We start from the raw sequence: 15,731 nt of genomic DNA, 5'->3' as shown, positions 1-15,731 counted from the left end.
GTTGGCTGTCCAGCATTTTAGAAAGGAATACAGCTCTAGGGACATAAGCCTTCTTTAAAAATATTTTCAAAATATATTTTATTTCTTTTCCATATGGATTTTGCTGCATGTCCAAGGTACACATGAGCTTCATATACAGAAATAAAGGAGAGTTCTTTAAGAACTGGGATTGAATCAGTCACAAGAATGATCCAATTTTGACTATGGAAAATGCACGTGCACATTATCAAAGCTAAGCTTAAGAGTTTCCTTTAGAGAGATATCTCGTTTACGAATGAAGTTAGCTGGAACCACCACCACGTGGGTACAGATGGGAGAAAATGCATCCCTGCGGAAACAGTAGCTTTGCACGCAAAGGTCTTTCAGGTCATGTGCGCCAGTCTCCCCGCGGGTACATGGCGTTCTGCGCAGCTGACCTTTGTGGGTCAGTTCTGAATTCTGATTAGAAGCGTGGACTCTCGGAGACAGGTTTGGTGTCAATGTCTAATGTGCTGAACTGGGAAGCGGTCAGCGGTACTGAACGTGCAGAGGGTCAGTGTGTGCGTCTCACCCTCTATGTTTCTGCACCGTCGGCGTCATCGTCATCGTCGTCTTTGGCTCTGAAATGCATTTTCCTGAATTCGCGTCTGCTCATCGAAGGGCAGGATGACGATGCTGGCGGGAGGTCCTTGGAAGGAAGAGAACACCTGCTTCAGGCACGGGTTGCCCAGCACGAGCACCCGTCTCCAGGCTCTGGTCCCCCCCCCATCATGGGAGCGTGCTCCCCACCGGCGTGATGGAGGGAGAGAGGAAAGACTCTGGGTTAAAAGCAAGAGCAAGCCCGGCAAGTGCGGGGGAACTGCCGAGAGAGCCACAAACCACGGCCACGACTTCACACCCCGCAGCAGGGACCAGACTCACGTCGGCCAGCCCGCCCACACCCGCGCTCGCTATGGCAACCGTTCTCAGCTCCGTGCGGGGGATGCCCCGCATCAGCAACCGTTTTGTTCTCTCCTCCCGCGTTAGAGCTCTTACTGTGTTTGATCTGCATCGGGCGGCACTCACACGTGTGAACTGGGGCTGTGACCAGGCGTGCAGTCTGCCGGGGGCTGCCTGCCCAGGGGAGAGGCCACAGGCCTTACCTGCATGAGCTCGACGTTTCCGAAGAAGCGGCTCACTGGCATCGGCTGGTTGCTGTCGTCGTCGAGGAGGACGCTGTCGTCCATCTGCAGTGGAGGCGTGTGGCTCTGCCCCAGGTCCGCCGCCGCCCCGTCCCTCTCGGGGCGGCCGCCATCCGACTCTCCTCCCGCAGGGGCCCCGCGTCTCGGTGGGGGCGGCCTGTCCTCAGTCTCGACCGGGCAGGCGTCACTCATGGCTCCACAGTGCCCCCGGGGGAGTCCTGCGGTCCCCTGAGGAGCGGAGCTGCTGGCTTCCTTTCCCGGAAGCCTGGCCCTGTCCTCGGCCGATGCCGGAGGCTCGCGTTGACCCGGGGTCTCGGGGGTCGCGGTGGGCGCAGCAGTACTATCACTCTGGGGGGTGGGTTTCTGGAATTCTGACTTCACAAGATGACCTTTGTCGTACTTGAACTTCTTGGTCGTTCGCCTGTCGGTGGCTTTGTGTGATGAGGAAGGCTGTCAGGAGAGAAAATGCAAGGGAAGACCAGACACGCTGAAGGTTACGAAGCAGATGGCAAATAATTAACAAGCCTCAACCCCAGGGGCGGGCAGTCCTGCTCACAGCAAACGACGTCACTGCTGGAGCCACAACTTACAGGACAGGGTCCTTTCATCGTCTGCCGCCAAAGGGGCGGAGTCCAGACTGACGCTGTCCCCCGAGGGGTGCCCTGACATGTAAAATGATGACCCCAGACCCAGCTTCCATTCGTTTCTGCTGGGCCGTGAGCTCTGGCGAGGCAGGACTCTGTTCCGCGGCAGGAGCAGGCGCTCAGCAGGGCCGTGAACTTGACTCAGCGCAGCTCTAACAAGCGGCACCCCAGGAGGGAAACCAGGCCACTTGCTGCTGTGAAACCAAGTCTAGCCAGACCGCCGGGCTGCGGCTCAAGGGAGCAGCTCCGGAAACTGGGACCACCGGGCCACCATGGCTGCGTGCCCCTGGCTGCAGACACAGGGTCCCCAGCCTCCCCACCTGCCCTTCGGGGTGAGCAGCATGGCCTGTGCCAGTGTCGCTCAGGCTGCCCAGCAGAGGCCGCTGAGCTCTCGGTGGGTGGGGAGCATGTGCACCAAGGGCAGGGCCTCCTCTGATGGTGACAGCGCCGTGACCTTGCCTCTGGTCTGTTCGCCACACTCAAGGCTTTCTAACGTGACATGTTTCGTGGAAAGGCGGACACTCAGTCCGGTCCTGTCTCCGAGCGGCTGAGGCTCACCTGACATGCCGTCCGGGCAGACGTGGCGACGCGGGCTTCCTGGGCCGAGGCCGATGTGGCCAAGTAGCTCCGGGCTCGGAGGCGCGCCGAGGACCGCACTCCACCTGCCAGCTGGGCCAGACCAGAGGCTGGTCAGACACCCCGAAGATGGCCCTCCCACCCCCATGTTTTTATCAACCATGGAAAGACAGACACCGTGGCCTCTTTTTTTTTTTTCGGCTGTGCCGTGTGGCTCGTGGGATCTTAGTTCCCCAACCAGGGGTTGAACCCAGGCCCTCACAGTGAACCGCCAGGGACTGCCGACGCCGTGGCCTGAATGTGCGCATCTGCACAAAGCTGGGTGGAAGGTGCTGACCCCCCACTTCCGTGATCCGGGAAGCTTGCCTACTCTGTCCCTACCGCCCATGTGTTTAGAACCTCCGTTTGTGAGAGAACAGATGTTCAGTTGACTTCAGGTGTTTAGAATAAGCAGCCTGTATCCTTGCTCAGAAGCTTCTTGATAAAAGGTGAAAAAGCAAAAGCGCCCCCACCCCGCAAACCCTCTCTTTGAAATCACAGGGGAGCCAGGCCTAATCCCATCAGCTTAAAGGAGCTCTAGTTGCTGTGGGACAGGCTGCAACACTATCAAACCGCCCGCCGCCATCTCACTTGGAATGCAAAGGAAAGTCTTCTAGTGACAAGAAAGGAATTAATTAAAACAATGAAACTTACAATCATTTTATTTAGGAATAATTTTAGGTTTTCAGAAAAGCAGCAGAGATGGGAAGGGAGTTCCTGCCCGTGCCTCCCTCAGCTTCCCGGCAGCCAACAAACAACCTGGTGCATCTGTCAAAACTAAGCTCAGCACTGAGGCGACAATTCACGAAACTGGGGCTGCATTTGCATTTCACCTGCCTCTCCACTGACTGCTCTCTCTGTTCCAGAATGGGGAGCACAGACACTTAGAAAATAACACATTAAAGTGCAAGGGAGAACTCGAAAGTAAGAGAGGTGGGGCACAGTGAGGAGGGCGTAGCGGAGGGCAAGCTTGACAGGGCTGTCCCAGCGGCCGAGACCTGGGGGACGAGGACGGGGCCGGATGCGGGGCAGCATGCCCGAAAGTGGAGAAAAGAGATCAGGGAGCACACAAGCTAGTTTAGAAATCTTTACAGCAGCATCTCATCCAGAGGCCCCTGGAGGAGGGCGGGTCACCGAGGCTCCGAGGCACGTGACAGCTTGCGGAGGACACTTAAAGGGAAGGGGAAGGCAGCTTCCACAGCGAGAACAAGGCACTCCGAGCCAGGCAGGACCCGCTGATGTGGACGCCCCGGGGCTGGGCTTTGCTCAAAGAGCCCAGGCAGCAGTGTGGCCGGTCGTACCCAAGGAACTAAGCCTAAGAGGTTACAGAGTATCTCCTGTGGGGACGGCACCGCACCACCCAGTCTCCCTGGAGCTCCAGCGCTGCCATAGTCGGGAACAGACATTCTCAGCCCCAGAAAGCCGCTGACTATCCTCTCCTTCCTGTTATAGTCCGACTCCAAACGTTTCGATGCCGGGTCGTGCCAGGCTCCCTGGGGGGGGGGGGACTGGCGCTCGTGACAGCGGCCACCATCCCTGAGTGTCAACACACAGGCGCTGTGCTCGTGCCGAGCGGCTTTAAAAGGAGCAGCACCCCACTGCAGATGGGGACGACTCGGGAGAGGACCCTGCCAAGGTCACACAAAGTGATGTCTGGCTTCAGAGCCCCTCCCCCGGCTCTGTCACCAGAGCCACCCGCAGGAAAGCCTTGGCTGCTTGCGGAGGGACTGAGCAGAGAACCTGCCGTCCGGCTCTGGGGCTGTGTGCCGTGCAGGCCCTCTGCTAGCAGCAGGGCACTTCTAGATGCTTTGTACTGTAGTCCTTAAAATCTCGGGGTGCAACAGCTCCTCGGGTGGGCTTGTCACCCCTCAGCTTTCCGGGCCCCTCTGCAGAGGTAAAGTCGGTGAGGGTCTGGCTGAGGCCCAGGAGCTGTGGTTACAGGCACCTGAGCAGGCCACCTGCCATCCTCACTAGACTTGCAAGAGTCAACTCCAGTGGCGTTGTGGCTTTAGTTTAATCGTGGGTAAAACTACCTCTAAGGCCCTTGCTCCAAAATGTCAAGAATCAATTACATTTTTTTCTAACTTGGAGAACCGTTGCTCTTCAGTTAGGCAAACTGGTTGCTTCCACGTAAACAATCCCTAAATGAAAACGTCCCCATCAAAAGACTCAAAGGGCTGGAAGAGATCAACAAAACAGCAAGAGGTGCTCCACTAACCCTCCCCCAGTGCAACTGGTGAAGGGTATTAAAAACAACCGTTGAAAACCTTTGCAAATGGTCCTATAAGCAAAGAGCAAAAGGAAGAAACAGTTATTCTGGTGTCCCACCTCCAAGCGGCCAAGGTCAGCACACAGGACACCCTCCCCACCCCCGCTCCCAGGCAGAGGGCTTTCTTCCCAGGGGAGCAGGATGGCAGCATTGCTCATTCCGCCCTCACCCCACCTGCTGTGAGGCTAAGTCTCCAGCAAGCACGGCTGAGAGGAGGGGCTCCCTTCTGCCGAGGCCCCCCTCATGGAACAGAGGTTCCTGCCTGGGCAGGGCACTAAGGAGACGGGGGCCCCATCCCCCTCGCCCCTCCTAGTGAGGCAGGGGTCCCAAGGCCAGGAGAGGCAGGTCCAGGGGATCTCAGGCTGCTGACCCCCTTCCCTCCCCTGAGCACTCAGCTCTGAGAGCAGGGGTGTCACACAGAGAAGCCTGTCCCTGTCCCCAGCTGGGGAGCCCTGGCTCAGATTCTGCCTGGAGAAGAGGCAGGCATAGAAACAAAGGGCTCTTAATCTCTTCCAACTTCATTTACAACACAGTGTGGAGAAGTTCATGCCTAAGGGGTCCTCAAGAACAGTGGAAGCTGTGATGAAAGGCAGATGGGAGAAAAGTCAAGATAAAGAGTATAGTCTTCAGGAGACGGCCAGGGAAAAACACAGCAGGAGGATCCCTCCTGGGGTCAGAACAAACATCAACCACTGATCTTAGAAACTATTCCTTCAAAGAAGCCAGAATGTGATTGGATTCCTTTGTAGAAAATCTATGCTCCAGGTCATCACTGAGCGATCACGACTGAGCGATCAGCTGGCAACTAGCGGAGTTTACGAGCTGGGTGTGGGGACTTCCCTGGTGGCACAGTGGTTAAGAATCCACCTGCCAATGCAGGGGACATGGGTTCGAGTCCGGGAATATCCCACGTGCCACGGAGCAACTAAGCCCGTGTGCCACAGGTACTGAGCCTGCGCTCTAGAGCCCGCAAGCCACAACTACTGAGCCCGCGAGCCACAACTACTGAAGCCCATGTACCTAGAGCCCGTGCTCCGCAACAAGAGAAGCCACCGCAACGAGAAGCCCGCGCACCGCAAAGAAGAGTAGCCCCCACTCGCCGCAACTAGAGAAAGCCGGCGCACAGCAACGAAGACCCAACGCAGCCAAAAAAAAAAAGAGAGAAAGAGCTGGGTGTGGTCAGAGAAAGAGGATGACAGCCCCCCTGAAACCAGTGAGACCCAGGTGACTGTGGGCACACCCAACACTGCCCCTGAGGAGCATCATCACAGCTTCAGCTGTAGGAAGGGAAACAGACTCTACTAGAATCCACCCCAAATAAAAAGAACATTAACAGTAAAAAGCCTCAGGGTGGGGGTGGGAGACCAGTACCCAGAGCTGCTACAATATATTATCTAACATGTCCAGTTTTCAACAAAAAATTATGAAACATGCAAAGAAACAGGAAAGCAGACCCATACACTAGAATAAAAGCAGGCAACAGAAACTGCCTGTGAGAGTGATCAGATGTTGGATTTATCAGAAAAGGACTTCAAAGTAGCCATTATAAACGTGTTCAAGAACTAACAGAGACCATGATCAAAGAAAGATTTGATGACATCACATCAAGTAGAGATTATCAATAAAAAGATAGAAATTATAAAAAAGAACCAAATGGGAATTCAGGAGTTGAAAATTACAATAGCTGAAGTAAAAAATTCACTGGCAGGGGTGGGGGTGTGCTCAAGAGTAGATATGAACTGGCAGAAGAAAGAATAAGTGAACTTGAAGATAGATTGCTACATTACACAAGCTGAAGAACAGAGAGAAATAAGAACGGAGAAGAATGAAGAGCGCCCCGGAGACATGGTGGAGACTATGAAGTGCGGCAACATACGTGTAATGGGAGTACCAGCAGAGGCACGCGAACCCCGGGCTGGGCAGCGTCAGGGCACCAGGGGTCCAGACCAGCTCCGGAGAGGGAGCCCCCCCCATCCCAGGACCTGATCTGGGAGCCCCCTTCCCAGGGGCGTGGCCTCGGAGCTCCCCTAGCCCGGGGGCGTGGTATGGGGGGGTGCTCTTCCAAGGGCGTGGCCTGGGAGACCCCCTTCCCGCGGACGTGGTCGGAAAAGGGGGGGGGTCCACTTCCAAGGGCGTGACCTGGGAGCTCCCTTCCGGGGGTCGAGAGCCAGGCAGAGATCCCCCACCTCCGCCCGAGGCGTGCCGTGGCTCCCCCTCAGCTCCCAGAAAATTGGCGGCGGCACCCCCCCGCCGCGCCCGGCGCAGCTCCCGCCCGGCCTCCGGACCCTCACCTTCCGGCTCCTCATGAGTGTCAGCGGCGCGTTGCCGCCCCCAGCCCCGCCGCCAAGCCCCAGCGCCGGGCCCAACGCTCTCCAGCAGAGAAGCGACCCGGCCGCCCTCGGCTCGCGCCGCGGCGTCTGACGTCACCAGAATGCTGGCCAATCACAGCCAGGCGTCTCCAGGCATGTGACCCAACAAAGTCGGCGTTTTACGTAGCTGGCGCGTCGGACGGCAGTGTTGTGAGGAAAATCTCCCTTGCGGGCTCTCTGCCCGCCATGTTTGAGCGGGGCGGAGGCCATATTTATGAGGGTCGCCCCCCTTGGTGTCTCTGCGGCCGCCATGTTTAAGGGGGTCGGTGGCCATATTTAAGAGGGGCTCCTCCCTTGAAGGCTCTGCGGCCGCCATGTTTAGGCGGGGCGGCGGCCATGTTTATGAGGGGCCCCTCCCTTGACGGCTCTGCGGCCGCCACGTTTAAGCGGGGCGGCGGCCATGTTCGTGAGGGGCCTCCGTTGCAGTCCCCGGCCACGCGCGTGGAGGCTGGCTGGGAGGGCCTGCGCGGTGGTCTCTTCCACCCCGGTCCGGCAGGCGATTTTCCCGGGCACCGGCCTTGGCTTCTGTGCCCCGGGAGCGATGCTGGAGTCCCTGGAGGTGGTCGCGCGAGGCCGTTCCCCGCCCTGGCCGCACTGCCCACCGATGCAGTGCTGGGTGGGCCGGGCCCGGGGCTGCACGGCGAAACCGGCCCGCGTGGGAAGGGACGGCGGCGTCTCCCGCCGCGAGCCCCGGGGGCGGCCGCCCTCGGGTGGATCCCCCGCGCTGGCCCGCACCTCGTCTCAGGCACGTGCGTCGGCGCCACGGGACCGAGGTCCACGGACGAGGCTAAAGCCCTCCCGGTGCTCGGGGCTCCGGGGCCGGGGCCGCAGGACCCCTTCGGGCCGGGGGACACCAGCCTCCGTGCCCGCGGTGGCCCTCCTCCCGGAACCACCCACTTTCTCATCAGGGACGACGAGCTCTTCACAAATAAACGACAGTGCTGTTTCCTTTTGTTATTACTTTTTTTTTTTTAAACAGATGAGAACATTTAAATCAGGCAGTTTTGTCAATTACGTTTTAAAATTAGTATAAAGGTTGAAATGTGTACCGCTCGAGGGTCCCTCCGCGCGTGGTTCCCTGGCAGAGGCGTGATTCACCGTCTCTTCCAAAGGCTTCATGGTCTCTGCTCTGACGGAATGACTCCCTCGAAGCCTGCAAATACAGCCTGGAAATACAGTCGATGCCTCTTTTCAGTGCATAAAAAATGTGGGTCCTTCAGGATCCCGCCAGAGCGCTATGCAGACTCTCCTCTCTAGACATGCGTCCTTAGGTAATTAGGGCTGCACGTGGGGTTTTGCTTTTGGCAGTGCGTGAAGACATGTGCAGTCCTAGGGTACACACGGACACGTGCACACACGCACTGCACACAATTGCACACACACGTGCACGTGCATACATGTGCATGCACAGGCAAACACCAGCGCAAGCTCACCTACCTGGCTATCCTATCCATCTTCCTTCCCAGTCCCATGCTTTTCACCGAGTTGTTCCCCATGGTACACACCTAAGGGAAAAGACAAATGTGGGCTGGCAGGAAATCCTTTTGAAGGGGAAACGAACATAATCACTTTCAGCTGTTAAGAAAAAAGCGAAGTGATATGGGTGTTAAATACCTAACCTGTCCCATTTTCGTTGAAGTCGGTTTCATAATGAGCTGGGTTTAGTGATTTTATTTTGGACTCCTGAAGAGCTCTGAGTTCTCAGTTCTCATTTACGAGGGGCTGATCGCCACAAGCCGGTTTTGGGCTCCATGGTGGTTTACGGTTAATATCAACTGAGATACACACTGCACTGCTTGAGCGCGTCCTACTGTGGCCGGATCATCTCAGTGTCATCCCGAGTTTAATGTCCCAAAGGAGCGCTTGATCTCTTGTCACAGATACGCTCTGTTCCCCCCTCACCGCTCCCCCGCCTCCAGTTTACATAAGGGGTATTTCCAGCCTCCCAGCTGCTCAGGCTGGGCCCCCAGGGCCATCCTTGACAGCCAGGGCACGCTCACTGCCCGTGTCCCATCAGCGGCCATCCCTGGTCCGCCTTCCCCTCTTGCCAGTGCTGCCCTTGGCAGCCAGGGTGGTCGTTGGTCAGCGGTGACCCACCCCACTGCTAACGCTCTTCAGCGCTTCCTCACCGCTTCTAGGATGGAGAGCAACAGTCCTAATACGACCTGCACAGCCCAGCACAGTGCCTGGCACAGCGGCTACTCAATGAATGATGGTCGAATGAATGCTCAGAAAGCCCTGTGAGGTTGCCCACCGCTGCACCTCGTCCGGACTCATCTGGCCCTGCCACCCCCTCCCCTCCCCCTCTGCTGTGCTCCCCGCTCCCCTCTCAGCCCCCACCCTGCATGCACTATTCCCTCCACCTGGAAAACCTGCCCCCCACTCCCCCACCCATTTTGCCTGGCAAGTTCATTCTACAAATCTCAATGCAGCTTCAATTTCATGTCCCGGTTGAGGGGTGGGTGCATTACCAGATGTTCCCCCCAAACCCCCAAATTCAGCCTGTCAATTGTTTTTTAGCATCCTGTACTCTTCCCCCAGGGCGTGGAGCCAGCTGGCTCTCCTATCCCCTCTCTCCTGGAGCACCGCAAGCCATCCCTTCACTCGCTCACTCCATGTGTCTGCTGAGCTGTCACGGCCATGCTGAGCTGGGCCTGGGGTCCCAGTGGTGGTGAGCTCATGCCAGTCCTGCCTTTTTAGTGCTTTAGCCCCACAGGGGGATGGGCGTTGCTGGAATAATCACATGAGGATCAATCAATCTGCATTGGTGGTAAGAGCCACAGGGGAGAAGCCATAGCACCCGGGGTGTCAGACCCACTCAGGGGAATCAGATAAGGCTCCTTGGACAGTGGAAGTGGATCAGAAGTCACCTCTTCTCTCTAGGACCCAAGCCCCTTTCAGGCTCCCCAGGAGGAAGCAGGCAGGAGCCCCTGCCTGGGCAGAAGTTCGCCCCTCCTGATGCAGCGGGAGGTCCTGCCCTGGTGGAGCAGCCGTGCTTGGATTCTCCGCTCTGCACACCTCCCAAGCCGCCGTGTCGGGACGCGATCCACGCTGGAGGGCACACAGGGGACATGGAACCGAAATCATGCCTCTGCACATCCCTCTGGGTTCCTCGGCGCCCTTTGTCTCTCTTTTTCTTCCTGAACGGCTGTACTCCCTACCCTTCCAGGGTTAGGGGCCCAGAGAGGGGCGTCCCCATGATGGCAGGACGTTGGTTCTCGTTGGCGGTTGGTCCCCCACGTGGATTGAAAGCTCCCTGAAGGCGGGGACTGTGTTCTGCTCAGAACCCCATCCCCGAACCCAGCCAAGTGTCTGGGACAAGCAGGCGGGGGCTCGGGAAGCACTGATTGAAAGAAGGTTGGTGATGATGACACACAGGAAGAAACTGAAGATGGAAGATTCTGAGGAAACTTTGTATTCCTCAGAATGCAAAGGTTTCCTTCATAGCTCACCTCTCCTGCCTGACTTGGCTGGGTAGTCACAACCCTACAGCCATGCAGCCATCGAATTCCTCTCATGAGTCAATCCCACGCAAATTTGCCAAGGTCCTAGCAGGAGCCAGGTGTCTTCAGGACCCAGAGGTCGCCAAGGACGTGCAGGCTCAGAGCCTTGTAGGGCACACGAGAGGCGCACAGAGCTCCTGCGACCCAGAGAAAGTGCAAAGAAGTTCCAAAGGGCTACTGGTGTTGAGCAGGAGACAGTCTCTGTGGAGGGAGGTTGGTCAGGGAAGGCTTTCTGGAGGAGGTGGTGCTGGCCTTGGGCTTTAAACATATGTGAAGTATCAACACTGAGGTCGAGGAGAAGCAGGTAGAGGGAATTTGTGCGCCGACATCTGTGGGTGGGTGGGAGCCCGGTGCCGCTCTTCGCAGAATCTCACCAGTGGTTAAACATCAGTGCAGTTTCCGTAGGCTGCTTTGCAGGCTAATCAAACAATCTGTGACATTAAAACATTTGAGAACAATAGGTCATTTTCTGCTTCAAATCTCCTACAACCTGCTGGGAAGAGGGGCCAACTGTGCGTCTATTAGACAGGCTCATGTTTCAGCAAATTCACGATCAGCAGAAAGACCTGTGTGAGGGTGCTCTCCTCAAGCACACGGCTGTTCCCACCTCCTCTTGGCCTCCCTGGCAGGAGACTTGGAGGCGGCCTCATTCAGAATTTCCTGGTCTTGTTTTTCCTGGTTCGCTTGGCTTTCCATTCTGGGCTTCTGTCTTTTATGTGCAATTAATCGTGTGTGTGTGTTCTAAAAAATCTAACTGTGCTTCTGTTTTTATTGACAGCAACTCCGAATTGTTTTGGGCAGTAGTCAGGATGTAAATGTATACGAAGCAAAATCCTCATAAAGCCTTCACATTCCACTGACATCGGACAGGTAGAAATTCACCAGAATCAGCCTTCTGGCTGCACTGTAACTGTCATCATTATCCATTCGTTTCATTCATCAAATATTTATAGAGCTCTGTGCGTGTACTGCGCTTCATCACTGTAAGAAATATTGCAGCCACATGACACAACTCGGCTGACAGCTGTAAGGGGGGCTCCCTCAAAGGAGGGGCTTGGGATCTGGGGGACCCACAGATGTTTACTCGAAGTCCATGGAGAAATAGTGCCAGGCAGTTGAACTTCGGGAACTGCCATGGTCCCCGTTTGCCCTGAAAACACAAGAAACAGACCCTGCTTGGGTATTACGGGAACCCCAATCAGAATGGTGCGTTCAGGACATCATCCTGGCCTAGAAGCTCTGAGTGGTTGGCAATGTTGGGACAAAGCTACTCCCTGGGTGGGGACATCGCAGTGATCGTGTCCTTTGAATGAAAACCCAGGGATTTGCATAGCCTGGAAAAGGCTAAATTTCCAGCGAGATGGAGAAATTGCCATTTTATGAGGACCTTTGGGCTGGCAGCAAGAAAGACCCAAAGAAGAAAAGCTCTCTTCTGAGAGCTCCTGGGCCCCGGGCTGGTGGAAATTGGCTTGTGACCCTCTTAACGTGGAGCGAGGCTCAGACCGTGGAGCGAAGGTATAGATTAGTCTCTCGCAGCAGATTTGCTTCTGCCTTAATTCACAAGCGCCAGCGTCTTCCATGGCCCTCTCAGCTCCTTTGGCTAAAAGTCCGTGACACGTTATGGACGGCTGCCAAAGACGTGTATTTGCCCGTAAATGAGGCATCGTTAACTCGGTGCTTTCTCCCTCTGAGGCCGTGTGGTGGCCCACGGGCTGAGCGTGGGGACCATACCCTCTTCAGGCTCTGAGTTCCGGGCATCACCTGCGTCCGAGCCCAAGCATCACAGGACCCTGCCACCCCCGTGGGGGGAAGGCCACCCGGAAGAGACGGACGTCACCGTTGGATGCAGAGTCAATTAGCGCTGGGAACAATTGACCTCGAGTCTAGGTCCATCCCTCCCGGGGCCTTGCGGGGCTCATCACCAGATCCCAGATCCACTGAGTTTCACCTGGGCTGCAGAGACGGTTCAAGGTGCTGCCCTCCTCCCCCTCTGTCGAGAAAGGTGATGAAGACCCTCTGGTGGTGGTGGTGGTGAGGCGCCGCAAGGCGGTGGGAGGGCTGACGTGGCAGACGGGAAGCACGGGAAGACTGCAGTGCCCACCCGCCCGCCCGCCTGGGAGATCACAGTGCGCTTAGCCTTCCTTCGAGACACCTTTCCACCACCTGAAAGACTTGAAAGTCATGAATATGCAGTTTTGCTCTCAGAGATGTGGGACAGGGAGATTTTGCACCAGCAGCATTTGCTTGGAAACAAGGCAAGGTCGGTGGACCCCTGTCTGTTTCCCCGTCCCATGTGGCAGGCGGCTGGCTCAGAGAGGGAGAAAGGTACTCGATAGGGGAGGTGGTTAATTCACAAAAACAAAACCTGCGGGAGCCCACAGGTGAGCCGGGGTCCTAAGGGATGCTGGAAGGGCCCCTACCCCACATCGGTGAGTGGGGTCTGCCCTGATCCGCCGGCACAGGCAGCAGAAGGACAAAACGGCCGGCCTCTGCCCGCGGTGCCTGGCTTCTCTGCCCGCAGGAACCCCGTGTCCTTGAAGGGCATCTGTCTCCTTGCATCCCCACGCTGGCATCCTCGTCATGCTGCTTCCTAAGAATGCAGAATAGATTCAGGTCAGTGCGTTTTGAGGCAGCTAAATGCTGGATAAATGTCACCGTACGCAGATTTAAGTGGCACAGCCAGGGTTACCTGTGGTCCCTTCCCAGTAGCTAACAGATGTGAGCTAATGTCGCGGATGTAACCTTGCTCTCAGGAGGTGCCTTGCCAAGGCTGTCTGGCTGCCTGGTTGTCTGTGGCCTCACCTGTCTCGCTCAGGTGTGGGCCCCCTCCCGCCTTGCTCCAGTCTTCTTTTCAGTCTGGGCACAAAACAGGAAGCAGAACCTGCTTTATTATCTGGTCTCCACACACATCTCTCAGTTTGTGGGGTGTTGGCTCATGGACAGGGGGCAGCTCACAAGGTTTGTGCCTTATTGGGGCTTTCATGACCGAGCCATCTGGAAATCTTGGACAGTTTCAAGCTAATGCAGTTGGCATGAGTTTAGGGGTGAAAAGGTAGGGATGATCTTTTCCATTGGATTTGCCAGTCCCAGGATCTCTGACCTCAGTATTCTGGAAGACAGATTTATACCAGAGCAGGGGTTGGGGACAGACACTCATTCTCTCCCTCTCTCTTACACACACACACACACACACACACACACACACACACACACACACACATGGGGGCACGTCCTAGAGAGTTCAGACCAACTACAAAGTTAAAGGACACAAGACCTCATTCAGTTGCAAGTTGGGGATCCCCAGGACCACCCTCAGAGTTACTAATCCTCTGGAAGGACTCACAGATCTCACGAGAGCTGTTATCCTCATGATTACGGTTTCTTGCAGGGAAAGGATGCAGATCAAGATCAACCAAAGGAGGAGATGCGCAGGCAGAGTCCCGGGAAAGTACCCAAAGCGGAGTCCCCACCCCGTGGAGTCAGGGCACCTCACCGTCTCCGTGCTGACGTGTGATAACACACGTGGATGACTGCCAGCCAGGGAGGCTCTCCTGAGCCTCAGTGTCCCATGCCTCCATGACAGAGACATGACTGATGATCGATCAATTGATTATTGATTGATGATTGATTTCCCACATCATTGGTCTCAGTCTCCACTGATACCCATGACCCCCACCCTAAATCGTGAGGTTGGTCCTTCTGGCCTAGCCAGCCCCACCTTGAGCCTTCCAGGGGAGGCTGTCTCCTACATTACATCACATTATTGACCCATTCAGTGTGACCAGAGGCCCCCCAGGAAAGCAAGGACACTCCTCTCAGGCTGGACATCTTAGGGGTGACTGCCCAGAAGTGGGAGACAAAGGCCAGATTAAATTCCCTAACACACACAGGCAGGGGGGAAAATGAAATAAAATGGTGCTCTATGGGTCTATAACTCCTCCTTTCATAGGCTGGTTGGAAATTGCTTATCTCTTTTTTCCTGATTTCTGTTGAATTCCCTGGAACTAATGCCTATTGTATGTACCTGATTACAAAGGAAAGGGTTTTATAGACCATTTTTCCTCTCAGGAAAAAAAGAGGCACCCTGCCTTTTTCTCAGTGAGAGAGAAATGTGTTTTTGAATAATTTTTTAATTTACTCAATTTCTTTTTGATAATGTTGCTTCGAGGATGCAATCTTCCAGCAGAGAGACACGCAGATAACGATGTTTTAATATTGTGCTGCTCCGGAGGGTGGCTGGTGATGGCCCAGGGGTCGAGGTACTGTGGTGACTTGTAAAACAACTCCCGTCATCTCGCCGTGACCATGAAAATGGGACCCCGGGACGCCTAATCCTTGTCCCTCCCCAAGACCACGGGGACCGAAGCGAGGCTCCTCTCTCTGGCCCGACCCAGAATGACCCCAGCTGCTCTTCCAGACCAGAGGCCAGCCTTCCCTGACTGACGAGAAGTTAATTATCCGCATCCCCAAAGAGATGTTGTTGTCTGCTGTTCATTTTCTGCCTGGCGTTTAAAAAAATAATGTATTTTTTTTTTTTTTTTTTTTTTTTTTACGGTACGCGGGCCTCTCACTGTTGTGGCCTCTCCCGTTGCGGAGCACAGGCTCTGGACGCGCAGGCTCAGTGGCCATGGCTCACGGGCCCAGCCGCTCTGCGGCATGTGGGATCCTCCCAGACCGGGGCACGAACCCGTGTCCCCTGCATCGGCAGGCGGACTCTCAACCACTGCACCACCAGGGAAGCCCAAAAAAATAATGTATTTTAAGGTCAGTATAGCTTTGATGGTTCCATGCACGGTGGTACCTGAGTCAGTGGTTACATCATGCATCATGCACAGGGCAGAGTGCTGTGTCCAAACGGTGATCTTTTCCACTTGAGATTCTCAGCGATTGCTTTTTAAGCTTTGCTGCCAGGATGCTCAGCATCAGGTACCGCTGACTCTTGGAAATAGCAGTGCTGCAGCGCAGGCCCTGTGGTCCAGACCTGGAATGCCCATCTGCCTCCCAAGCCTTCCTGCTTGGGAGGCTTTTATGCTGCAGACACTGAACCGTGGGGTCGGCGTGAAGAGCCCTGCCGAGACTGGGGCTGGGGCTGGGGCTAGAGGTGCTGAGCGGAGCTGGGGGCCGAGCGGACGCCGAGGTCTTGCCGTGGATCCTGAGGAGGTCTTGTGAGG

The 15,731-nt window shown here is 55.9% G+C and overlaps 1 protein-coding gene across 2 annotated transcripts; it reads right to left on the bottom strand.

Annotated features, from left to right (window-relative positions):
- Window positions 1–61: 61 nt before the first annotated feature.
- LOC308613098 (UPF0688 protein C1orf174 homolog) lies at window positions 62–7,104 on the bottom strand. 2 transcript variants are annotated; one of them, XM_081226084.1, is made up of 4 exons: window positions 6,980–7,104; window positions 2,363–2,473; window positions 1,122–1,610; window positions 62–667 (listed from the first exon to the last, which is right to left on the bottom strand). In XM_081226084.1, the coding sequence occupies exons 1-4, from the start codon at window positions 6,992–6,994 to the stop codon at window positions 554–556; spliced, it is 729 nt and encodes a 242-aa protein (XP_081082210.1). In that variant the 5' UTR covers window positions 6,995–7,104; the 3' UTR covers window positions 62–553. The 2 variants fall into 2 exon arrangements, with proteins under 2 accessions (XP_081082210.1, XP_081082211.1); XM_081226085.1 differs by lacking the exon at window positions 2,363–2,473.
- Between the last annotated feature and the right edge of the window lie 8,627 nt (window positions 7,105–15,731).

Source organism: Mesoplodon bidens, assembly GCF_964165515.1.
Source record: "Mesoplodon bidens genome assembly, chromosome: 2".
Taxonomy (NCBI): Eukaryota; Metazoa; Chordata; class Mammalia; order Artiodactyla; family Ziphiidae; genus Mesoplodon; species Mesoplodon bidens.
The sequence above is the reverse complement of the archived record's forward strand: the minus strand, read 5'-3'. Positions and strand labels throughout refer to the sequence as shown.